At 31.5% G+C, this 27,575-nt stretch overlaps 1 protein-coding gene and 1 pseudogene across 2 annotated transcripts; both read right to left on the bottom strand.

The window, feature by feature from the left end:
* Positions 1 to 1,762: 1,762 nt before the first annotated feature.
* Positions 1,763 to 3,614, bottom strand: LOC137836166 (protein ACCELERATED CELL DEATH 6). Its single transcript, XM_090302364.1, has 3 exons — positions 3,500 to 3,614; positions 2,738 to 3,282; positions 1,763 to 2,407 (listed from the first exon to the last, which is right to left on the bottom strand). The coding sequence occupies exons 1-3, from the start codon at positions 3,603 to 3,605 to the stop codon at positions 1,763 to 1,765; spliced, it is 1,296 nt and encodes a 431-aa protein (XP_090158490.1). The 5' UTR covers positions 3,606 to 3,614.
* Positions 3,615 to 5,436: 1,822 nt separating this feature from the next.
* On the bottom strand, positions 5,437 to 27,461 carry LOC137834967 (uncharacterized; annotated as a pseudogene). Its single transcript, XR_016520816.1, has 2 exons — positions 27,367 to 27,461; positions 5,437 to 6,297 (listed from the first exon to the last, which is right to left on the bottom strand). The product of XR_016520816.1 is annotated as an uncharacterized LOC137834967 (transcript).
* Between the last annotated feature and the right edge of the window lie 114 nt (positions 27,462 to 27,575).

The raw sequence follows: 27,575 nt of genomic DNA, 5'->3' as shown, positions 1-27,575 counted from the left end.
ATTATGTTTTATATCTTTCGGTGTTTGATGTATTGTTATACTTTGGCGGTTGTTAAGGGTGATTTTTTTTTGTTGTGTTATTTTTGGATTTAGGGATCGTTGGTTGTTATTTTAATGACATGTTTGATAGGAAATTTTAATAACATAAGTCAATTTTATAAAAAAATTAAAATTTTTTATAGCAAAATATATTGTTTGGACATAAAATTCTAAAAAAATGAAATTCTATAATTTTAATAAAATAATAATTGAATAATTTAAAATCACATAATTTGAAATTTGACTAAAAATTTGAAAATCTCCACATCCTAAAATTCATGTCTCTTGTTTTCGTCTTCTCTTCCAATTCTCTTGTTATGTCAATTTTAAATGTCATTAACTTAACTAAATGAGACATTTTTTTAGCTAATATAGATCGAAACGTTGATAGAAAACCTTAAATCAGCTACATTGTAGTAATAACTCTAAGATGTTAGTATAAATAATTGTGATAAACATTAATAGAAAATAATCTCGATCAACGTTAATATAGAAAAAAAATTGTCAATTAATTGAATTTTTTTTAATAATGTTCTTACCAAAAATGGATTCTTCTATAGATCAAATTTTATGTATTGATTGTTAATAATAAAAATTTTGAGGCCCACTTAAAAAAAATTATGATAGTAGCAATCAGACTAAACGAACATAAGAAAGATGCACCCCTTCAAAGAAGTATACATCTTTTGAAGTTATCCAAATAAATCCATACATAACCAAACTAATATAGAATCTTACATATAAAGATGACCAACCGTTTATCTAAAACTACATGTTTCAATCAACATATGTTGTCCTTACAAACACATAACCATATCTAGATGACATCAAATAACTTAAGATAAAATATCACAAGGGATTGTCTTATTAGGTCATTTAATAATAACGTACTATCGGATAACAACTCAAACACGTTAATTAACATGCACCAAACTCATAGCCCATAACTTCAATATTGATAATCGAATACTCTGTAATCAATTGAGGGGCCTTTCATCTCATCTGAAAAAAGTTAGCATATTTAATCAATAAAAGCAAAATCCAACTATAATAACTAATATAATCATTCATGTCTTTTTTTGAAAACATAAAGCAAATCATTCATAAAAGATGAATAATTGAGTTTCATCACACCAACATAATTTCATGACACTTAACAATTCATTGTAAACTTATGAAATTGATAATGTAGCATCATTGACAACTTCGTCCATTTGAATTCAAATTAAGGAATCTCATATTCATTTTTGAAACTCAATAAATAATTAAAGTCATTATATGAAAAAAAAAATGGCATTGCAGCATAAGCATGCTACTAGTATACTTTTTATAGAACAAGAACATTCTTGCTACAAGGATAAGAATACAAGAATTAAAAGATAAAAAAAAATCCTTTTTAATTTGCAAAAAATGTACATAGTCACTATACAAGACTTATTTATTAATACTTAGACACAATAATTTTTTTATTTTTATTTTAATGATGTATGTACATATAAAATTCCTTTCAAAGAGCACTATTCTCACATTCTGGATTATAAAACATTGATAAAGGATTTTAGAGCTCATAAAGCTAAATGATTTTGTATATGAAAATGATGATTAGCTAGTAGCATGCAATTTTATAAGATGCAAAACTCCAAATAAGATGCACAAAATGAAGTTCAATCTCCATCTCAAAGAGGATTAAAGAAGAAAACAAGTCAACAAAGATGCACAAACTTCAGTAGTGTATCCAAAATTGCCTACCTTCAATTGAATCTTCAAATAACCATGTCAGAAACCGAAAAGGATAGAAATAAATGTATCGCATTATTAGGTTGCTTGATTCTGAGGGGAACCAAAGAAGAGTGTACAGTAACAAAAGTAGGAGAATGAAGACCACACACAAAATTAGAACAGTAGTGGCCAGCCAACTGAGATCGCTTATAACAAGATGGACACCAGCCAAGAATGCCATTGATAGGGTTGCGAGAGTGACTCCTAAAAGGGGCATTGCCACATTAAGGGCCAAAAGAGTCAAAGTTATATCTCCCAATTGAGCCCAAATGAGTATAATAGTAACACTAATGCCACCATACATGGATGCTGTGATGCAAAAAATAAATGGTTTAAACCACATGTGATTCAGCATAACAGCCATGCCTTGTCCTGGAGTAGAACTATTATTTCCACCAGGCAAAGTAAAACCTCCAGCAAATGCTACTGTAGTTATAAGGGTTGAAACCACCATAAGGGTGTTGATTCTGTCTTTATAAAAATCTGTGTTTTCAGGTTCTGGTTTCCAAGGGGAAGGGATCTCGATAGAGTGTAACCCTCTTTTAGCATTTTGTACACCAACAGATTTTAGTTGGCACCATGTCAGTCGCTGCATATACAAGTTTGTGTTACAAATTCAACAAATAGAAAAATAAGTATCCATGTGTTTAAGGAGAGCATTGATGATGTTACTTAATCTTTTGGACAATTTAGACAATTTAGGTGCATGGAATTTACCACAAATTAAGAAAGAAAGAAAGAAAAAGTGAGGACTAATGAGAAATAAAACAAAATTCATTCCCTCAACATAATGATCCTAGATGAAATTTTATCAATTAAGAACCCAATTGAACTTATATTCTTGTAGCAATCACTATAAATAAAAAAAAAACATATTTAAATATTGAATTTGTGAGCAAATACATTATTCTATATATACTTGCCTGGGGTAGGGCGGATTATTTTCTTGTTTAAATTGCTCAAAAGCATCAAGAGCTGTTTGGTTGTTGTTGTTAAGGCAATGGAGATCCACTCTTGTGTCCCATGTCAAGGCTTGCACAATTTTTGGACGAGAGTGTGAGGCAGCCAAATGCAACGGAGTGTTTCCATCGTAATCCTTATCATTTATCATATCTTTAACTCCATCATTTGCATCTCGCAAGACGTACCTTACAACATTAAATTGTCCCATTATAGCTGCAATGTGAACAATATTTCGACCTTTGTTATCAACTATTTCTCTGGGATTTGGACAATTTTCAAGCAATTTCTTTAGCACTTCTATATGACCAAATGTAGAAGCCAGATGAAGTGGAAAAAAACCATTGTTGTCTCTTTCCATATTGGAGGTATGACAATTTTGAAGCAAGTAGTCAACACCATGTAGGTAGCCTATAGATGCTGCATAGTGAAGAGCATTTCTTCCTATGTCATCCTTAACATGAATCCATTCTTTCTTTCTCTTTACTATTTTCTCTAGAATACCTGTAATATTTTATAAATAACCAATTACAAGTAGAATGTGGTTGAGAAATATCGAATGCATCAAATATTTAAGTTTTATTAAAATTTAATTACTCCATCTACACAGAAAGAAAATGCAGTGGAGAGATAGTGTTCAGATCTCCAATAGTTAGTATCCTGTAAATAAATTGATTAGTGAATGATAAGAGAAAAATTACAATTATAGAACAAAAATTACCTTTATTCTGTTTTAAGATTGTCACAATGAGTGGTGATCGAGCTCGGTCCTTTTTTATGAACCTGTACATGTTTCTCCTTCTTCTCATTCGAATATCCAGATTCATTTTCGCCTGTACCACCTCTGAAATTGTATTAACAAAAGGGGTGTTTACGATTTCAATGCCCATTAACATTTCAAGAGTGTAGAAGCTTTTACACTAATAGCCAATTAAAAAAATCATCTTATCATAATTAACTTAAGTAAGTATTATAACAATAAAAAACTTACTATACATAACATTTTATGCTTAGATAAAACTTTCGTAACTTTAATTTTTACATTATTAGTGACTATATATTATTTAGTTAAGATTTAAAGATCAAAATAAAATTATCTTTGCACAATTCTCATGAGAAAATTCTAAAAATATCTCCACAATAAAATAATAAAAACAACTGACATCTATATAAAGTAGGAGGATTATTATGAAGAAGAAGGAAAATAAAAACTATGTTGCAGTTATGTCCATCTTCATTGCGAATGCATCAATTGAAGAGTGCTTAATTAGGGAAACTTTGCAATAGCAATAGCCGCAATTACTATTGCAGATAACAATTGAAAACTATAACATTCTAGGTGTAAATATTTTCATATCTTCATTCTGACTAATATATTCTTCCACTACCAAATAATGGTATATTGGGTTGGGATACCTCAAATATTCCTTTGTATTCATTCTATTTTTTTAACAAAAAAACCAAATAATCATTAAATAAAAATAAATTCTAAAAATTAAAAAATTAATTATTATATTAATTAAATTAAATACTATTTTAAAAATTAAAAAAGTTATTAAGATCTAAATTAACTTTTATTTAATAATTTTATTATAGTGCTCCTTCTCCTACTAACTCACTCTGATTAGAAACTTTTGAGAAAATAGAGTGCAGTAAAAAATAATAAGAGAAAAACTTCTAACTTGTAATTAATTAATTTTAAATTATTTATTAAAAAAAAACTTATTAGAAAATTTGTCTATAAATGCATGTACTCAAAAAAAAAAAATGTGGCCAATTTTGAACTACCGTTTAGAAACAGTTATTATTTCTACAGTGTTCTAACCTTCATCTTCATCATTTTCTTTATCATCATCATCTTCATCTTCATTATTAGAATCTGAATAAGAGCGGGAAGATACTGGTCCTGCATCGACAACGATCAACTCAATAAGATATTTTAAAAAATAATATATAGATAGGACATAATAAATATAAATATAAGTTTAGATGATTTTTGTTTTGATAAAAATGTTATTATATAAACTATTCTTTTATATCCGAACATATCATAACTGCAGAATTATGAAGCAACAATTATGATTTTTAGTTTTCTCACAGTGAGATATATGTGAATAAAAATATTATTTTAATGTAAATTACTAATATATAGTTGTTTAAAACTAAAAAAAATACTTATAAAATATAGAGAATTGGAATTATTTACTAAGCAATTTTTTCAATTTATAAAAAAAATTTAAAAAATTAAATCTGTATAATTCCATTGAAATGTATGCCATCTGTTAAAATGCCGTATCAGTTAAAGTTATTAAAAAATTAATTTACATTTCAATTTTTTACATCTTAGGAAAACTCCCCTGAACAATTTTTGGAGATGCTTTAAAGACATTTGTGTATTAATAAGAATAAAAAGGTTGGACATTTGAGAAATTTTAATTTAAAATACAACTTCGAAATAAAATATTAATCTCAAAATTGAAAAGGCCTAACCTAACTTATTAGTACTTTGTAATTAACTATTCAGTTAAGTTTCATAAAATAATCATTTTTTAAATTTTACTAATATATGTTTTATTTATTAATAAATTGACCAAAAATTTCTTAATTTAGGAAGGATAAATTTCCCTTAATAAGAAAAAAAAAAGCTAACAGAAATGGAATTCCAAAGTAGTGGTAGATGTTGTTATCTTGACTTATTATTAATATATGTTCCTCCATACTAAGGAAAATAGAGCATTAGCAAAAATAATAGGAGGAAGTTTAAAAGGTTGTGGCAACTATGTACCTTCCATACCAGGAATTGTTCTGGTCAACACATCATCAACAATGTCCTCGTAGCCTTTCTCAAATGCTAAGTGCAAAACTGATTTGCCTTCTTTGTTTGTAAAAGTAAACACAGTTTTCTCAACCAATTCCCTGAAGCCTGGTGAAGAATCTAGAATCTCCATTACATCTTTGTGACCATTCAAGAAGGCTTCATGAAACAAAGTATTTCCTTGGTTGTTGGTTACTAGGATTGCCTCTTTGGCTTGTTCAGAATTTGGATTACGAAGAACTGCAGACAACAACTTGTGAAGAGTATAGATGTGGCCAGCTCTTGCAGCAACATGCAGAGGGGTGTCACCATTTCTATTTTTTGCTGTCAAAAGCTCTGCTCCACCAATTTCAACTATTCTTTCCACACACCTATCATTTCCATAGAGCTGCTACATGCAGCACCGTGTTCCCCTTAGGGCTCTCTTGCTGTAAACTCTGATAATCTATTTCTCTCCATGACTCAGCCTTATTTTGTTTTATTGCATCGTATGTTCTTTTTGGCAGCAAACTCCAACCATGTGCCTGAACTTCATCACTGCGTTCTTCTGAGCTTTCAATTCTGTTTTCTTCATCATTGTTTTCTCCTCTGATGTAGTTATTCTCCACGTCCTGCATACTTATCTCCCCTCCATTAGGAAAATCCATCATGCTCTTCTTTAAAAATATTAAGATATGTTCCTAGTCTTTCTACTCTTCTTTTACCTATTATAAAATTATATAAATTAATTAAATAATTGAATTTTTTATTTTAAACTTAAATATGATTATATAATTAATAATATAAAAAAGTTCATTAATAAATTAAGGAGGTTATATATATATTTTGAAAACTGATAAAAATATAATATGATGAAAATTAAAAACATAGAATTTTGTCTTTGTACAAAATTGAAAAAAAAAAGAAAAGATAAGATTATTATAGTAAAAAAAAGTGTGACAAGAAAAAAATTGTGAAAGATAGACCGACAAAAGAAGATTAAAAATTATTTACATAAAAACTTATATAGATGGATGAAAGTAATTGATTATCTTTATTATAGTTAAATATATGGTATGTCAAATAATTGAATGAAAAGTGATGACGCTTTTTTTCTCTCTTGGAATTGATTTTATGGTAGATTGGTAATTGTTAAAATGATCAAATTTTTATTTTTATTTATTTATATAATGATGAATTTTATTTTAATTATTTATATAATGAATGTTGAATGATAAATTATTGGTTTATGGTTTAATTGAAATTCATTATTATAAGGTATTTATGGACTAACTAAAGGTTAATTAATTGTTCTTATAATTAATGGATATGGAAGTTGGTAGTGAGTATGTTATTAGTTTTATTTATATATCAAAAGATAATAAATATTTAGTTATGCATATATCTTCTTAAAGAATGTTAATATTATTAGTATCATTATGTTTTGTGTATTAATGTATCACCCAAAGGAGAAAGAGAACACTAGTATGTATAAAATGTTTGTTTGTTATCTGAATTTGTATTGTATGTTTAATTTATGATTATAAGTATTAATGTTAAGCATATGCTAATTGTAGTATCGATCCCTGTATCTTTATATCTGCTTGCTATGTTTGTTTCAGTTTTTAATGAATTAAATTTTTCTGATTGGAGTGAACAAGTCCAAGTTCAGTTAGGTGTATTGGATCTTCATTTGACTTTTCAAGTTGATAAACCTACTATTATTATTGATGCTAGCAACAATGAAGAAAAAATCCATTATAGGGCTTAGGAAAAGTCAAATAGGCCTAACCTAATGTTTATGCAAATGAGCATAACAAAGTAACATTAAGTCTACTCTTCCCAAAACTGAAAGTGCAAAAGAATTTGAGATTTGTGGAAGAGTGCTCCCCAACTGCTGATAAGTCTTTTGTCGGGACATTAATGAGTACATTAACCACCATGGAGTTTGATGGTTCTTGTACTATACATGAACATGTTATTGAGATAACAAATGTTGCAGTAAGACTTAAGTATCTTGGAATGACAGTGAATGAGAATTTTCTTGTGCAGTTCATCTTGAAATCATTACCATCTGAGTATGGCCTTTCCAAATGAACTATAATACCATGAAAGAAAAATGAAATGTGCATGAATTGCACATGTTAGTGCAAGAAGAGATCAAACTTAAGAATCAAGAAATCACTCCATTCATCATGTGAATAATCAGGGAGTTGGAAAGAAAGTTCATAAGAAACATGGAAAGGCTAGAGGACCATCAGAGATTAATGAGTCCTCTACTAAAATCCAGAAGAAAATGACAAATGTCATTTATGAAGGAAATTTGGACATTTTCAGAAGGACTACCCTAAACATTAAACTTGGTTCGAAAAGAAAAGTGAGCATAATGCTTATATATGTTTTGATTCAAACTTAACTAAAGTTCCACATAATACTTGGTGGAATGATTTTGGATGTACAACTCATGTTTCTAATATGATGTAGGGACTCCTTTCAAATTGAACCATAAATTCAAATGAGAATTTTGTCTTCATGGGGAATAGAGTGAAAGTTCCAGTGGAAGTTGTCTAATAAGTGCCGTTATTTAGTGAAATTCCATGCAAAAAGTTATACATTTACTCATTTTAATTTTTGATTAAGCTATGACTCAAACCTAATTTGAAAAATTAGAATTTAATAATATATTTTAGAGTTATGAGATTAATAGAATTATTTATTCACAATTTTGTGTTATTTTTAGGAATTTAAGTAGAGATGAAGCATATTCATATTAAGAATAAAGATGACACTTAGCTCAAGCCCAATTAAGTTAAATGAAGACGTAAAGACAGGGAGAAAATTTTTCTATGTGGTAGGAAACCCTAAAGGAGGCAGCCGTTAAGACAAAACATTTTAGATCTTCTTTTCTTGCTTTCAATGCTTGTAAACCAATATGAGTGACTAAGTCTTCCCTTTGAGATTGGGAGTAATTTGTTCAAACTCTGATGTATTGAGGTGATATTTATTTATAATATTTTTTTCTTGATTTATATTGATATTATCATTTTATTCTTAAAGCTTGAATCTTTATTCATAATGTTGATCCTTAGATCTAACTGAAAAATACTTATTAGTGTCTGACTTAAATGATAATGCTTAACATATTTGAACGCTATGAATAAATTTGAAACGTTAATTGCTTTATAACAACTATTCGTAATGATAATAATGTTTTTATAAATATGTGAGGAATCAATACTTATTAAACACTCTTAATAATTTTATATGCTAAAAATTGATATGAATGATTTTTATATGTACATCAATGTCAATCAACCTAAAATGTTATATGTTTTTATTCATCAAAAATATAGACGAGTGAGAAGGATTAATCCTAGTCCCAATTTTCTCAATTGAATTATCTTATTCATTTACTTTGCTTTCATTTAACTTCTAACACAAATTTATGATACCAATACCTTTTCAATCAAACTTTTGCACATCTTTTGATATTTAGTGAACACTATACCTTGTGATTTTAAAAGGATTGTTCCTTGTGGGTTCGATATTCGTCCTTAGGGACAATTTATTACTTTTGACTCGATAAACTTGCCGAAAGAAAGTCATCACTATCGTGACTTATTGTTTAATCTTTAACACTAGATTTCATTCAAACTTGTTTGAAACTTTTTATGTACCTAGTATTTCTAGAAATTTAGTTTCCTTGTCTAAACTTAATGTTGTTGGATATTCTTTTCTGTTTGAGAATGGCTTTTTCAGTTTGTATAAGCATACTTGTATGATTGAATGTAGTACACTTTATGATGGTTTATATAAATTGAATATTGATAATTTATATGTTGAAACTCTTATGACATTGCATCATAATGTTAGCTTTAAACATAGTTTAGTGAGTGATTGTTTTGTTTACTTGTGGCATAAATGTTTGGGACACATTTCAAAAGAAAGGATGCAAAGATTAGTAAAGAATGAAATACTTCAGAATTTAGATTTTATTAATATGAATGTATGTGTGGATTGTACTAAAGACAAACAAACAAAACACACAAAGAAAGAAGCCACAATAAGCACTTAGATTCTTGAAATTATACACACTAATATACGTGGACTTTTTCATGTAATTTCTTTCATTAAAGAAAGGTATTTTATCACATCTTTTAATGATTTTTCATGTTATCGTTATGTTTATTTATTGCATGAGAAAAATTTCAAGCAGTGAATGCCTTGGAAATTTATATAAAACAAGTGAAAAGACAATTAAACAGAAAAGTGAAAATTGTTAGTTGATAAGTGCCTAATTTCAGTAATATTTCATATTAAAATATAGAAACTTATTAGTATTAATTGCTAATTTACATATAAAATAATCCCTAATTTATGAATTTATACATTTTTATATTTTTTATGACTTTAATTGAATAAGAACATTTTATTCCCAAATTTGGTGTTAATTGTAGGTTTCTAGGGAAGAATAGAGATTTAGACTAAAGAAAAATGATATATGCTAAAAGGAGAAAGCTGGTAGGTCCAAAACACACAAAAGAGAGAAAAAAGTCCAACTCAACAGCGATAATGCGTCAGATTAATTGGACTAATTTTATATTTTTATGAACAAGCCCAAAGCGCATCGTAGGAAGTCACCTAACCCTAGCAAATTAGCTTAAATAGAGGGCTAGATGCACAAACCTAGTGTGCTAGATTGAGAGGAAAATACCATTGAGTGAATTGTAACCAATTGGGAGAATGGAAGAAGCTAAAAGTATGTGTGGCTAAGTTTACCCTTTGGGATTGGGAGTAATTTGTTCAAACTCTTATATATTGAGGTGATATTTAATTATGATATAATATTCTGTTATTGATTGATTAGTGGTATTGTTGTTTTGCTTCTAAATATTTGTGACATGTTTGAGAATCTTAAATCTAACTGAAAAGTGTTTTTAGGGTGTTGACCTAAACAATAATACTTAACATATTTGAGTGCTAGGAATAGACTTGAAATGTTAATTGCTATTAACGTCTGAGCTTGATTCTAAGTTGTTCTTATAAATATGTGAGGGATCGATATTTAGGGAATATTCTTAAGAATTTTATATGCGAGGAGTCGATATAAATGACTTTTATACGGACATCAATTTCAATCAAAGAACATAATGTTAACATGCTAATCAAAATACATAAAAGTAAGACAAATGAAACCTAATCCCTATTTTTTCAACTTGAAACAACTAATTATTTGTCTGTTTTCTTATTGATCATCGCCAATACAATCACTTTCAACACACTTTTTATTGTTTTGTTTTATATTAGCGAGTATTGTAGTTGATAATTCACTGTTCCTTGTGGGATAGATATCCGTCCTTCGGGATAAATTATTACTTCTGACAACGCGGTGCACTTGTCGTAGAAAGTCATCATTAGTTCAGATAAAGGTGGTGGATATTATGGAAAATATGATGAAAGTGAACAACACCTTGGACCATTTGCTAAGTTCCTTGCGAAACATGGTATTTGTGCTCAAGCCACAATGTTAGGTACACCATAACAAAATGGTGTGTCAAAAAGGCATAATCAAACCTTGATGGATATGTTTAGGAGCATGTTAAGTAATTCATCTTTGCCTATATCATTATGGATGTATGCTTTAAAAATTGTCACGTATTTGTTGAACAGAGTTCCTATTAAGGCAGTTCAAAAGACACCTTTTGAATTATAGACAGGTTGGAAACCCAATTTGAGGCACTTGTATGTTTGGGATTGTGAAGAAAGAATTAGAATATAAAATCTGCAAGAAAAGAAACTAGATGCGAGAATAATTAGTGGATATTTCATTGATTATCCAACAAAGTCAAAAGGGTATATAATTTACCGTCCTACCCATAGTACAAGAATTGTTGAAACTAGAAATGTCTGGTTCATTTAGAATAGTGAAACCAGTGGGAGTGAAACTTCATGAAATGTGAAGATTAAGGAAGTTCGAGTACAAGTTCCTTTAACTAGTACCCCTACTTCAAGAATTTGTTTTCCTCACGTTGAATCACATAATGGTGAAGAAGAAGAACAAATTAATGATCTCGAGATTAAAAATGAATTTGTAGTAGAACAACCACAAGAAATATTATTAAGAATATCTCAAAGAGAAAGGAAATCTACTATTTTAAATGATTTAAGTGATTTATCTACAAGAGTTAGAAAATGACTTAGACATTGATAATGATCCAGTTTCATTTTCAGAAGCAATCAATGTTGATAATTCTAATAAGAGATTATATGCTACGAAAGATGAACTTAAATCAATGACACGAAATTATGTGTAGGACCTTATGGAATTGCAAGAAGGATGTAATAGAGTTGGGTATAAATAGGTCTTTAAGAGTAAATGTAACTCTCATGGCAATATCGTGTTGAACTAAGTGGTGTTCAAGCTTTGAAGAATCCAAACCCTTTGAAGGATGTTGAAGCCTTGGTTGTGCTTGGTGTTGCTGTGCTGGTTTAGTTTAGTTCTGGGGTAGTTTGAGTGTTGTAATCCACCCTTTGATTAAATATAAAGCATAGGCATTCTCAATCTTTGTGAAAGTAAAATGTTCTCAAACTAAATTAAAACAAACGATTGTTTTGTCGAAACAACCGATTGTTTATACTTAGGTGTTTTGAGAAAAAGATTGAAAACTGTTTTTCAAATGGTTGAACTGTTAAGAACCAAAACAACTGATTGATTCGAGGAAACAACCGATTGTTTGTTTTGGGACCATAACAGAAAAACTGTTTTATCTTTGACTGAGCTTTAAATGATTTAACTGCTTACGCTCTAGTCATTAAATGTTTTGACCAATCTTTTAATGCAATTTAAAAGTTTGTTAAGATTTGATAAAAAAACTACATCTTTGAATATATTCAGAAAAAAAAAATTTGAGAATTAATCTTTTTACAAGTTTTTGCTAAGAGTTTTTGAGTTTTTCAAAGAGCTGAGATTGCTAAGAGTTTGTGATTGATCAAAGTTTGTGGAAAAGGATTCTGCTTGTATTGAGTTCAGATTATCTTCTGTAACAAGTGTAATCCTTGTACTTTGTGAAACAAGTTTCGTTTCTGTGTTTGCTAAGATTGGTTGTGTGTTCTTGAGGGGATCAAGATCAGCAATCTTGGTGTTGGTGTGTTGGCCAAAGAGAGTGTGTTTCTTGAGGTGTTCAAGGTCATTCTCTTGGTTGTTGTGTAAGTGATCAAGGTGTGATTGCTTAGTGGATTTCCTCAGGATTTCTGAGAAGACTGGATGTAGCTCTGGGTTTGGAGTGAACCAGTATAAACATCTGTGTACATTTTCTCTATCCCTAATTCTTTAGAATTTAGCTTTGATATTTGTTTACTGGTATAAACAACCGATTGTTTCTGCGAAACAACCGATTGTTTTCCCAGTGTTGTGCTTTTGGCTTTGTGTTTTGAAAAACTGATTTCTTAATCAAGGTATTTGTGAAGTATTTTCATTCAAGGCTCAATAGATTGCGAAAACTCTCTTTAAACAATTCACACCCCCTCTAGTTTAAAGCCTTCCATTCTAACAATTGGCATCAAGAGCTAAGTTCTTGAAAGTTATTCAAGTTGATCCAAAAATCTTTTTCTATGGCTGGAAAACTATCTTTTGAGGAAGGTGCCTCAATCTACAAACCACCTTTATTATGTGGATTGAATTACAAATATTGGGAAGCAAGAATGAAAATCTTTATGGAATCTATTGATCAAGGAATTTGGGATTCAATTGAGAATGGTTCTTACATTCCAAAGTTTAAAAAGAATGGTTCTTTCATTACAAAACCTTGGTCTCAATGGACCAATGATGAATGTAAGTTGGCCAAGCTTGATTGTGCTGCTCAAAACATAATAGCCTCTGCATTAGATACTGATGAGTTTTTCAGGATATCAAAATGCAAAACTGCTAAGGATATGTGGGACACTCTCAAGGCTGCTCATGGTCACAATGAACCAAAGTAGGCAATGACAAATAATCAAGCAAGAAGGAAAAGAAGGCAAAATAAGAAAAGCCTCAACCTCTGCTTCATGGCCAGAAAGGAGGATGACTCAAGTAGTGTAAGTTCATCAAACTCCTCAAACTCTGAAAATTATGGTCAATTGCTTCAAGCCTTTCAAGAAACACATGATGAAGCCAATCGATTGGCTCTCTTGAACAATCGGTTAAAAGAAAAGAACAGCTGGTTTGAAAACAGAGTAAAGACACTGGAAGAGGAATTAGAAAATTCAAAAACAGATTGTGAACATCTTGAAATCATTTACAAAAACTCCTCGTGCAAGTGTGATACTCTAGTTTGTGAAAATTGTGAAAATCTTGAAAAGAAGGTTCACTATCTTGTTAAAACTGTGGATAAGCTTTCTAAAGGCCAATCCAACTTTGAGAGTGTTCTAGCATCTCAAAACTGTGTTTTTGGAAAAGCTGGATTGGGTTTTAATCCACAAAACAAACAAGATAGATTTTCAAAATCATTTTCAAAAATGCCAGAAAAACAATCGATTGGACCATCGAAACAACCGATTGTTACATGCTTCTATTGCATGAAAAGAGGCCATTCTGTGAGGTTCTGTAAAATCAAAAAATTTGTTGTTCCTAAAGGTCTTATGAAGTGGATTCCTAAGAGTAATAAAGCTTTGATTGATGAGTGTAAACCAAGTGGACCCACATTCATAAGGGGACCAAATCTTTGTACTTGAAAATCTCTTTTGTAGGAAATCTTGGAGGAGAGCAAGCAACTATGGTACTTGGATAGTGGATGCTCCAAGCACATGACAGGGGACAAAACAAAGTTCCTGTGTATCTCCTTTAAGCAAGAGGGTCATGTCACCTATGGAGACAACAACAAAGGAAGGATTCTTGGGAGAGGATCCATAGGAGACAAAGACATCTTGGTAATCCATGATGTGCTTTATGTAGAAGGCCTAAAGCATAATCTGCTGAGCATTAGCCAACTATGTGACAGGGGATATCAAGTGATGTTCAAGTCAAACACATGTGAAATCTGTCTACCCAACACCAAAGAGGTAATGTTGGTAGGTAAGAGAGTTAATAATGTTTATCTTCTAGATATCTCTTCACCATGTTCAATTAGATGTCTACTATCCAAGCAAGATGAATCTTGGCTTTGGCATAGAAGAATTTCTCATATTCACATGAATCATTTGAACAAGCTAATTTCAAAGGATCTTCTGATTGGGCTGCCAAAACTCAAGTTTGAGAGGGATCACATTTGTGAAGCATGCCAAAAAAAAGGGAAACAAGTGAAAAGTCCTTTCAAAATTAAAAATGTTGTTTCATCTTTGAGACCCCTTGAACTTCTTCACATGGATCTCTTTGGACCCTCAAAAACTATGAGTCTTGGTGGAAATTATTATGCTCTTGTTATTGTTGATGACTTTTCTAGGTACACTTGGACTCTTTTCTTGGAATCAAAGAGTGATGCCTTTTCTGCATTCAAAAAGCTAGCAAGAAGGCTACAAAATACAAAGAACTACAACATAGGTTCTATTAGGAGTGATCATGGAGGAGAATTTCAGAATGAGAATTTTAGCAAATTTTGTGAGAAATTGGGAATTCTGCATAATTTCTTTGCTCCAAGAACACCACAGCAGAATGGAGTGGTAGAGGGGAAGAACATGTCTCTTGAAGAGCTAGCAAGGACAATGCTTAGTGGATCATCACTTCCTAAGTACTTTTGGGCAGATGCAGTGAGCACCTCATGTTATGTGATGAATAGGGTGCTTATAAGGCCTATTTTGAAGAAAACTCCATATGAACTCTTCAATGGAAGGAAGCCTAACATCAGTCATCTCAAAGTCTTTGGCTGCAGCTGTTTCGTTCTCAACAATGGAAAGGAAAACTTGGGAAAGTTTGATGAGAAAGCGGACCTTGGTATCTTCATAGGGTATTCACTCACAAGTCATGCATATAGAGTCTACAACAAGAGGTTGATGACTGTAGAAGTATCAGTTCACGTTGTCTTTGATGAGGTAGATCGCAGAGTCAATCAAATCACAAAGACCAATGCTGAAGAAGACGAACAGAGCATCAGTTTGGAGAAGCTGGAAATCTGTGCAGAAAAACAACTGGTTGATTCGCAGAAACAACCGATTGAAATTCTGCAACAGAGTGAGCTGCCCAAGGAGTGGAGGATTCCTAGAGATCTGTCAGTGGATAACATCATAGGGCAGATAAAGGAAGGTGTTTCCACACGTAGCTCCATCTCAAACTTCTGCAGACACACAACTTTTGTCTCTAAAATTGAACCAAAATCAATTGAGGAAGCTCTCAAGGATGAGAAGTGGGTTGAAGCTATGCATGAAGAGTTGAATCAGTTTGCCAGGAATGAGGTATGGTTTCTTGTCCCTAACACTAATGAAATGAATATTATTGGTTCAAAATGGGTTTTCAGGAACAAGCTAGATGAAGATGGTGTGATCACAAGAAACAAAGCAAGGCTAGTTGCCAAGGGCTACAATCAAGAGGAGGGTATAGACTATGGTGAAACTTTTGCTCCTGTTGCTAGATTGGAGGCTGTGAGGCTGCTGCTGGATTTTGCTTGTATGAGTGGTTTCAAGCTCTTCCAAATGGATGTCAAGAGTGTCTTCTTGAATGGCTACATCAATGAGGAAGTCTATGTAGATCAACCACCGGGCTTTGAAGATCATAAGTATCCCAACCATGTCTTCAAGTTGAAGAAAGCTTTGTATGGACTGAAGCAAGCTCCAAGGCAGTGGTATGAGAGGCTTAGCAACTTCCTGCTATCTCATGGATATGAAAGGGGAATGGTAGACAAGACTCTCTTCATCAAAAAGTCAAATGCAGAAATAATTCTTGTGCAAATCTATGTTGATGATATCATCTTTGGTGCTACACAAGATAGTTTGTGTGAAGAATTTGTGGCTGCAATGAAAGGTGAGTTTGAAATGTCTATGATGGGAGAAATGTCTTTCTTTCTTGGATTGCAGGTTAAGCAAACAAAGAATGGGATCTTCTTAAGTCAATCAAAGTATTGCAAGGAGATTCTCAAGAAATTTGAAATGGAGAGTTGCAAAGAAGCAGCGCTCCAATGCCATCAAGCTGTTACATGGATGCTGATGCTATTGGAAAGAGTGTAGATCAAACAAAATACAGAGGATTGATTGGATCTTTGCTTTATCTAACAGCTAGTAGGCCGGACATCATGTTTGCAGTGCATCTATGTGCAAGATATCAAGCAAATCCTAAAGAGTCACACTTCAAAGCTGCAAAAAGAATTCTGAAATATCTCAAAGGAACATCATCTGTTGGATTATGGTATCCTTCTCACTCTCCAATTCATTTAATTGGTTATTCAGATTCTGACTTTACAGGTTGCAAGCTAGATAGAAAGAGCACAAGTGGCACTTGCCACCTTCTTGGCTCAAGCCTAATCTCATGACATAGCAAGAAGCAAGCATGTGTTGCTCTCTTTACTGCTGAGGCTGAATATATAGTTGTTGGTAGCTGCTGTGCACAAATTTTGTGGCTCAAATAACAACTTGCAGACTTTGGATTACAAATCAGCAAGGTTCCTTTGATGTGTGATAACACAAGTTCCATCAATCTTACCAAAAATCAGATTTAGCACTCAAAGACCAAACATATTGAGATAAGGCATCATTTCATCAGAGATCATGTAAACAATGGGAACTATGAAGTGAAGTTTGTGGAGACCAAACTGCAGTTAGCTGACATCTTCACAAAACCTTTACCAAAAGAGAGGTTTTTCTTCTTAAGAAATGAGTTAAGTATTCTTGACCTTAATAATCTCTCCTAAATCTGTTTTAATACATGCTAAAGTCTATTTGTGAACACAAATAGGGGGAGAATTAATTGGTTCTTGTATATCTTTATCTGATACTGTATAAATCTCTGATATAAAAGTGTTTTCTGCTGCTGCTGATAGAAACAACCGATTGTTTCGTGTAAACAACCGATTGTTTATCATGTTTTATGCTTTGAATGTGTAATAAACTAACCTGCTGCTGTAAGAAGCTTTGGACAGTATAAATGTTTTTTTTTTGCAGGTACTGCTTCAGATTCAATCAGATCAAACACAAGCACCAGAGATTTGTCTTCATCAAATAGGGGGAGATTGTTGAACCAAGTGGTGTTCAAGCTTTGAAGAATCCAAACCCTTTGAAGGATGTTGAAGCCTTGGCTGTGCTTGGTGTTGCTGTGCTGGTTTAGTTTAGTTATGGGGTAGTTTGAGTGTTGTAATCCACCCTTTGATTAAATCTAAAGCATAGGCATTCTCAATCTTTGTGAAAGTAAAATGTTTTCAAACTAAGTTAAAACAACAGATTGTTTTGTTGAAACAACCGATTGTTTATACTTAGGTGTTTTGAGAAAAAGATTGAAAACTGTTTTTCAAATGGTTGAACTGTTAAGAACCAAAACAACCGATTGATTCGAAGAAACAACCGATTGTTTGTTTTGGGACCATAACAGAAAAATTGTTTTATCGTTGACTGAGCTTTAAATGATTTAACTGCTTACGCTCCAGTCATTAAATGCTTTGACCAATCTTTTAATGCAATTTAAGAGTTTGTTAAGATTTGATAAAAAAAACTACATCTTTGAATATATTCAGAAAAACAAATTTGAGAATTAATCTTTTGACAAGTTTTTGCCAAGAGTTTTTGAGTTTTTCAAAGAGCTGAGATTGCTAAGAGTTTGTGATTGATCAAAGTTTGTGGAATACGATTCTGCTTGTATTGATTTCAGATTAACTTCTGTAACAAGTCTAATCCTTGTACTCTGTGAAACAAGTTTCGTTTCTGTGTTTGCTAAGATTGGTTGTGTGTTCTTGAGGGGATCAAGATCAGCAATCTTGGTGTTGGTGTGTTGGCCAAGGAAAGTGTGTTTCTTGAGGTGTTCAAGGTCATTCTCTTGGTTGTTGTGTAAGTGATCAAGGTGTGATTGCTTAGTGGATTTCCTCAGGGTTTCTGAGAAGACTGGATGTAGCTCTGGGTTTGGAGTGAACCAGTATAAACATTTGTGTACATTTTCTCTATCCCTAACTCTTTAGAATTCAGCTTTGATATTTGTTTACTGGTATAAACAACCGATTGTTTTCCCAGTGTTGTGCTTTTGGCTTTGTGTTTTGAAAAACTGATTTCTTAATCAAGGTATTTGTGAAGTATTTTCATTCAAGGCTCAATAGATTGCGAAAACTCTCTTTAAACAATTCACCCCCCCTCTAGTTTAAAGTCATATATTCTAACATATCGAACGTTACAAGGATCGACTTGTTGCCAAATGTTTTACTCAAAAGGATGGCATAAACTATAAGGAAATATGTTCGCCTGTTTCTAAGAAATATTCTTTTATAATTATCATGGTATTAGTAGCTTATTATGATCTTGAGTTGCATCAGATGGATGTTAAAATCGCCTTTTTGAATGGAAATATAGAACAAGATGTTTTTATGGTCCAACCAGTCGGGTCAATTGAAGAAGGAAACGAACATGGTGTATAAACTTAAGAAATCAATATACGGACTTAAACAAGCTTCCAGGCATGGTATCTTAAGTTCAATGATATTATTATGTCCTTTGGATTTAAGGAAAACATTGTTGATTAGTGCATATATTTGAAGGTCAGTGGAAGCAAGTTTATATTTTTTTATTCTATATATTGATGAAATCTTGTTTGCAACTAATGATCTTGGTCTATTAAGTGAAACTAAGAAATTTCTCTTTAACAACTTTGAAATGAAAGATGTGGGTAAGGCGTACTGTATCATAGGAATAGAAATATTTCGTGATAGATCACAAGGACTGTTAGGCTTGTCTAAGAAAGCACGTATTAATAAAGTTTTAGAGAGATTCAGAATGAATAAATGTTCAGTATCTCCCATTCCAATATATAAAGGGGACAAATTTATTCTCATGCAATGTCCAAACAATTATTTGAAACGAAAACAAATGGAGAATATCCCTTATGCATTTGTTATTGAGAGTTTGATATTTGCTTAAATATGTACAAGGCCAGATATTAACTTTGCAGTTGGTATGGTTGGTAGATACCAGAGTAATCTAAAATTTGATCATTGGAAAGCTGCAAAGAAAGTTTTAAGACACTTCCAAGCAACAAAGAATCACATGCTTACTTATAGTAGATTTGATCATCTTGAGGTCATTAGATATACAAATTTAGATTTTTCTAGTTGTATGGATACAAGAAAGTCTACATTTTTTATTTGTATCTTTTAGCCGAATGAGCAATTTCATGGAAAAATTGCAAAGTAGTCTGTCATTGTTGCATCCACCACGAAGATTAAATCTATGGCATGCTTTGAGGCTATCGTTTAGGAAAATTGGTTGTAGAATTTTATTTCAGGACTTGGACTAGTTGTCAGTATTGTTAACCTACTGAGAATTTGTTATGATAATTTTGTAGTATTTTTTTCCTAAAAACGTCAAGTATTCCAAAGGTGTTAAGCATATAAAATTAAAATATTTTGTCATTATGGAAGAACTTTGGAAACATAGAATGTCAATAGAATATATTACCATTGATCTTATGATTGTTAACCATTTAACAAAAGAGTTGTCGCCCAAAACATTTATAGATCATATTGAAAATATGGACATTATGTCTATTAGTGAATGTTGAATGTTGTTATTAATGCTTATTTGACACCCTGAGCTAATTGATATATAAGTTTATGAAATTTATGTTTTCTACTTTATGTATATGTATGTAAATTATGATGTGAATAAATTATATTATTGTTGATGAAAATAACATTATTTTTTAACCCATTATGAATTTCTCATTGTAAATTCATATTAAGGAGAAGGATAATATAATAGTACATGAAAGGATTGTTGATTAAATGACATATAACAACCGTGACCCTTATTATTTTTTTATCTCTAATTATGATTAATGATGGAACCAATTTATGATTGGTCTTTTAATGCATATTATGATTTATGTAATTATTGAATTATGAAGTATTATAGCATCGCATGAGTCAAGTGAGAGCATGTTAGAAAATTACATAAATTAATTAGATAATGTAATTCATGTGATAGAGATTTTGGGCTTTGGGCCTAAATATGATTTAATAATATAAAATGGCCCATTGTATATATATCTTTTGAAAAATGATGAAAACTTAATCCGATGAAAATTGGGAAACATTAAGAAAATAGGGTTCTATCTCTACGAAGAAGGTTGTTCATTATTGGTCATCGAAAAGGAATGTGACAAGAAAAAAATTGTAAAGAATATTGAGAAAATATAACTGAAGAAACACATTAATGGATTAACGAGATTCCCACTGTCCATGTCTACTATGTAGCGAAACCATAGCCAAGGGAACGGGCTTGGCGGAATCAACGAGGAAAGAAGATCCTGTTGAGCTTGACTCTAGTCCGACTTTGTGAAATGACTTGAGAGGTGTAGGATAAGTGGGAGCTGGAAACAGCGAAAGTGAAATACCACTACTTTTAATGTTATTTTACTTATTCTATGAATCGGAGGCGGGGCGCGGACCCAAGGTTATTCACATAGGGACTCTCATGGATCATGGTAAGTACCCACCTCTATTATAATTGAATGTACGATACATGAAAATCATAATTGTAGGTTCCTTATGATGTGAATTTGAATTTAGACCACCTTCTTCTTTTTCTATGTCTAAAACTACAAAAACTACACATAAATATCAATCTATCAATTTTAAAGAATAATTAAAATAAAGGTATAATTACCTTATTCGTCCCTACATTTAGGGTCAATATCCAATTTAGTATAGTGGGTTTTAAAAAAATCAATTTGGTCCCTATGTTTTTCAAAATGTATCCAAATCGGTATTTTCCATTAAGTTCCAGCTTACTACGTCAAGTGTTGCTTATGTGGCAGAGAGAGATGGGTTTCTCTTTCTCTTTCAACCCTGTCTTCAAGCTCACGAACACACACGATGTCTCTCCCCAATACTCGTGCGGTCGCGCTACCACTGCAACCTCCACCACTGTCCGGTCAATTTGTGTTATCCCTACCATCCTCACTCCCTACCTCGCCATCAGCCGCGCCTGCTCCACTGTTGATAGACGGTTCCATTTCTCCTTCCACATGCACGACACCATTGTACAATGTCCATCAACTATTCCCTGCCCTCGTCGCGCTCTCTCCAGTCCATCCTGTTGAATCAAGTGTGATCAAAAGCTTTGAAGAATCTAAATCCTAGTGTTTGATGGAAGGCTGAAGTTGCTTGAAGTTGCTGCTGTGTTTTAGAGTAGGATCTGGGTAGTTTATCTGTGTAATCCACTCTTTGTTGAATCTAAAGCTAAAGTGTTTTCAAATCTTTTAAGTTTAAAGTGTTTTTCAAACTAAGTGAAAAACAACCTGTTATTTTGTCAAAACAATCGATTATTTTACTCTTAGGTGTTTTTGAAAAGGTTGAAAACTGTTTTGGTTGGTTGACTTGCTGCCAAACCAAAACAATTGATTGTTTCGTGCAATCAATCGATTGTTTGTTTGAAAATCCTAACAAAGTCAGTTTTGTTAGTTGAGTGTGCTTTAAATGTTTTTCAAACTGAATGCGCTCCTGTTTTAAATTCTTTGACCAATATTTGAAAGCTATAAATAGTTTGTTAATGTTTTATAACAAACAAGAAAAGAGAAAAACATATTTGAGTTTTTCAGAAATTGCTTTCAAGATTTGATATTTCACTATTCAACTTTGGTTTTCTCAAGAGAGAGTGGAATAGGATTACATCTGTATTGATTTCAGTTCATTCTGTAAGAAGTGTAATTCGTTCTGAATACTTTGTAAATTCTGGTGTTGTAAAGCCAAGAAGGGTTGTGTGCTCTTGAGGTTGTCAAGATCAACATTATTGGTGTGTGTTGAGCCAAAGGAAGTGTGTTTCTTAAGGGGATCAAGGTCACTTCTTTGGAGGTTTTGTGTGTAATCTGTAATTGATTGCTTAGTGGATTACCTAGTGGATTCTAGGGACTGGATGTAGCTCTTGGTTTAAGAGCGAACCAATATAAACTGTTTGTGCATCTCTTTTTACTGGTATAAACAACCGATTGTTTTTCTGGTGCATTGTTGAATTGTGCTTTGTTTCTTGGCTAACTGAATTCTTAATCTAGTTTCTTGCAAAGAATTTCATTCTACCTGAAAAAGTTTTTGAAAACCCCCTTTAAACAATTCAACCCCCCCCCCCCCCCCCCCCCGCTCTCGTTTAACGCCATACATTCTAACACATATGCTTCTCCCTCTCCAATATCTCCTCCCCGCCGCCCGACCACCGCCCCTTCAACACCCCGTCGCTTCGCCACCTTCACCCATCACCTCTCCCACCTCATCCTCCTCCCAATTTCTCAAGTTTCTAGGAACCGAGGTCAATGGTCATTGAAATGGAGGTATGTTGGTGTCACTGTCAAAGAACATTTCCCCTCCCTATATATTCTTGGTAGGTGTTGAGTGTATGGTAATTTAACCATCAAAGGTTCAAAATTGAGACATCTGAATCAACAATATCAACCATTTCACTTTAAGCAATTATGTCTATCTTATGGAAGTGGTATATTGAATATTTACAATTTTTATTGGAAAACGTTGCCCTCGTTAAACTTGTAATATTAGGATTTGATGATATTTACTCCAATGGAAAGCCATTATTGCCAGGCCTAAATTTTCAAGAATTTTCCCCCTCTTTTTATTGGTGGAAATTCATCCATAGTTTCTTGGTTGTTAAAATTTGTATTGGTTTCATCAGCATTGAAAGCAGAGGTGGAAGAGGCGGTGGATGAAGGAGAAGAAGAAGCGGAAGAAGAAATGGAGGAATTAAAGGTTGCGATTGTGGCTGCAGTGGCAGTGGAATGAGTGTGCCAGCGTCCCCAAACTGTCGTCGAACGGCTCCCCGTCGCCGTCGTCACCACTGAAGAAACCGATCTTGATGTCGGCGACGATGCGGTGTTAAGGCCTAGGGTACACCGCCCCTTGACACATTATATCTCTCAATGCCACCTCTGTCTGGCACATAAGCAACCTTTGACGCCGTAAGATGCGACTTAACAGAAAGGACCAATTTGTATACATTTTAAAAAACATAAGGACCAAATTGATTTTTTTTAAAACCATTGTACTAAATTGAATATTGGCTTTAAATATAGGAATAAATAAGGTAATTATACCTAAAATAAACATATCATAATATACACAAGAGACAAAACCCTCAACTTCAAGTACCTTTAACTCTTCAATTTCCATTAGACTAGAAGTTCCCCACCCTTCCAAAGTTTAAAGGACTCAATTCTAACGTAACATAAACTAACAACTTCTATATATGGAATCCACCATGAGAGAAGTTGTCACAAAGTACAAAAGAAAGCTTGGGATAGTAACCAAAATTGTATTATTACTTATGTAGCACAAATATCGATATGGATATCGAATACTACATGGACAGGATACTTCAACATGTATAATCTCTAAAATATAGGACATAAATCTATATATTACATCATTATGAATTATATGATAGGAGATCATCATCATTAAAAAAAAAACCTTTAGTTGAAATTCATTTAAAGACAATTTCACACTATATGAAGATTTGATAGGAAATTAATAAAAATATTTTCAATAATACATATATAATCTAAATATTCCTAATTATATATAGAATTTGTTCCTTGTTTTGATTATTATAATAGAAACTTATACAATAAAGTTTATGAATTGTAGAAAATTATTGTATTTGTCTCTTTTAAAATTAAGTTGGACATGTTAGAATTGTTAAAGACCCAAAAAGTGTATTTTGAATAGGACAATATTGAACAATTTTATTCACACTTAATAGCTTTAATGATATATTCTTGGATTGTAATCATGAAGAAATACACTGTTTTAATTGAGATTTATCTAATTAGGTTTATTTTTGCCTTAACTATTAATGGTGTGCATTTATCTCAAGATACTTCTTTGAATCAGAACGAAAAAAGAAATTTGAGAAGAAGAATAAGAGAATGAAATCTACAATATATCAAAAAAAGAATTGGAAACAAATCTTCTATAAAGAAACAAAATTGTGATAAAACTAGAAACAAGATCTAAGAATTTTGAAAAGTTGGAAACTAAGAAACTATTAACAAAATCCAAATTAGAATATTTTTCCAAAATCCTTAGTGCAAAAAAACCTATAAAAAGACACAAGTCTCAAGGAGAATAATCAAGCTCCAAAGTTCGACGAGTTTGACAACAACATTTTACTTTTTATCTTTAGTTTACATTACTTTCATGTTTTTACTATTTTGTCATTTGCATTTTAGTATTTACATTATGAGTGTTGTTAGACAATTTGTTAGACTATTTGTCATCTGCTTTACCTTTTAGTTGGTTTTACATTTTGATTTCAATTCAAATTTGTTTGCCTTGTTAATTTGAAAGAAAAAATACATACAATGCTTCCCGTATGACATGTTGTCTCTCGATTGACATAGGTTGATCATATACTACATTAGGAAAAAACATAGTTTTATTTTGAAAACTAGATGCGACTAACAATTCATTAGAGTTTTATACAAATAAAAAATTCTATATAACACAAATAAAAACATATTTTAGTCTTTGCTTCATCTGATACCTGGATGAATTGGTTTTATAAACTATAATCTTGATTCCGTCAAAATATCTAAAATTTTATTTTATTTTTTAAGAGAAATTTTCTTTTTTTTATTTGGTTTACTTTTGAAGCCTTCAAAACAAAAGGTTATGTTGAGAATTTTATACTAATTTATCTGATAACTTACTATGCATTCAATTCTCAATCAATTGATTAAGTTTAATTACATAGATTATCGTTGCAAGTTATAACATGAGTATATTTGAAACTCAACCACTCTTGGTTAAAATTAACCAAATACTATTTGGAACTTAGAAACACCTAGTTAATAACCTAAGTATTTGTGAAAAGCAACCACTCCCAGCTAAACAACCCATAGTATTTTTCGGACAACAAGCACTTTCGGTTGAATAAATAGGATTTGTAAAACAGGATTATCTAAATAACCACAAGGTTTGGTTTTGAGCTTAGATTTTATCAACATTTCAACGCTTCAAGTTCATTCTTATTTTCCTTTTTTTTTTAAATCTAGCTTTATATGTGGCTTAGAAAGAAATAGTCGTTGTAAATCCTTTTATGATATTTGAGAGCTTCAAATTCAGGTATCACATCTCATAGCATCGTAAAGATGCATTACTAGTGCTACATGAAAAGTTAAATGTTAATATCCTCTTCAAGCAACATTCTGGTAGATGATAGTACTTATTAGTCCTAGGTCATGGAAATTTTTACTCAAACTAGAGTAAAAGTGAAGAGTGCATGTAGTAGATAGCTAGACTGACTTGACATATGCTTGTGTTGGGATGTTTATTAAAATAAAACAACTCTCATATTTTTGTTGCAACATATAATCAGCTTGAAAAATATTTTTGTTACGTGCAATGTAAGTTTTAAGATTGTGTGCTTATCATTTGATGAAGATTTCACTTATTAGGTAAAACATAAGTGATTATATTGTCTTCCTGATTAAACACTCATGCCTTATATAATTTGTTGTTTATAAAACAAATTTTGTCTTACAAACAAACACCTTTATGGTTTATATTTTATCCCATAATTTAAAAAAAGAAATTGGATTATATAATTTGAAATTTGAAATAATCAAAATTAGTGAGTCCGTGAGTCCGTTCTACATAGCTCATTCCGCATTGTCATTTTTATTCAGACAAATTCAATTTATTCTTCAAAACTTAAAACACAAACTTTCATATTGGAAGAAAACGGATTCTTACATCATAAATTGATAATTACATTTTTCATATTAAATGTTTTAAAAATAGTTTATGGATTTTCTCATATTTAAAAAAATACTGTTTTAAATTATATAAATTATTTATTCAAAGTGTAGACTTTTTTTATCGTCAAAAAATAATTAAATTAAAGAAAAGTATTTCATGGATATTTTCAATCTTTTATAAAAAAAAATAGTTAAATGAACACCATTATTCTTATCCTTCTATTAAACTAATCCGAACCATCCAAATCACAATTCTCTATTCTCCTCTGCCGCCATCTTAAATCATATTATATATAAACGACTATGATATATCGAAAATTCTTTTTTTCTACATCAACCATACAATTATCAATATTATTATTTTAATAATTTTTCACATTATTTAATTATAATTTTTTTTGTATCATATATATTTTTTAAAACTATCACGTTACAACTCCAGATTCTCAAAGTATAATTTTTAATATATCAACACACTGAAAACTTAAACTATAATGCATATACCAACAGATCTGATCTTCCAAACTCATATTTATGAGGATAGAGAAGATAATAAATGGATTGTGTACAATTTAGCATCCATTTCCTTCTGAAAATGGACTGTGTAACATTTCAAAAGAATATAATTTATAATAATACTAAACTTTAAATTACTATTTTGAATGGTTGAATTTAAAAGATTTTAAAATTTTACAATGCAAGAAGGAATGAAGGAAAAAAAAAAACCTTGGATTCTTGTCCTAACATCAATGACTGCGTATTTATGAAGATTGGCTTTCTTAAGTTTTGGGTGGGTGGGTTTCTGTTGACATACCGGTTATCACCAGTATCTCTTTGTTTTGGATTTTTCCGAAACCTATAGAAATAGGTTTTGAGTTGTAAATTGTTGTCTTTTTTTCATAATAATAAAAATGTTGAGTTCAGTTGTTGGTACCTGGTACATGCCTCTTTCACTCTTCTTCTCCGATTGCAGCTTTTCAATCTCCATCAACGCCAATCAAGCTTTTCTCTTCGTGTGTTTGTGGAAGATACAGCGTTTCTTCTCTCGGCATCTTTATTTTGATTTTCAGAATTTTTACACTTTTACATTTTTGCCCCTTAATCGTTTTACACTTTTACCTTTCTTTAATGCGCTGTCATTTT

Source organism: Phaseolus vulgaris, chromosome 5, assembly GCF_051622355.1.
Source record: "Phaseolus vulgaris cultivar YP4 chromosome 5, ASM5162235v1, whole genome shotgun sequence".
Taxonomy (NCBI): Eukaryota; Viridiplantae; Streptophyta; class Magnoliopsida; order Fabales; family Fabaceae; genus Phaseolus; species Phaseolus vulgaris.
This window is presented reverse-complemented; position numbering and strand designations above follow the sequence as displayed.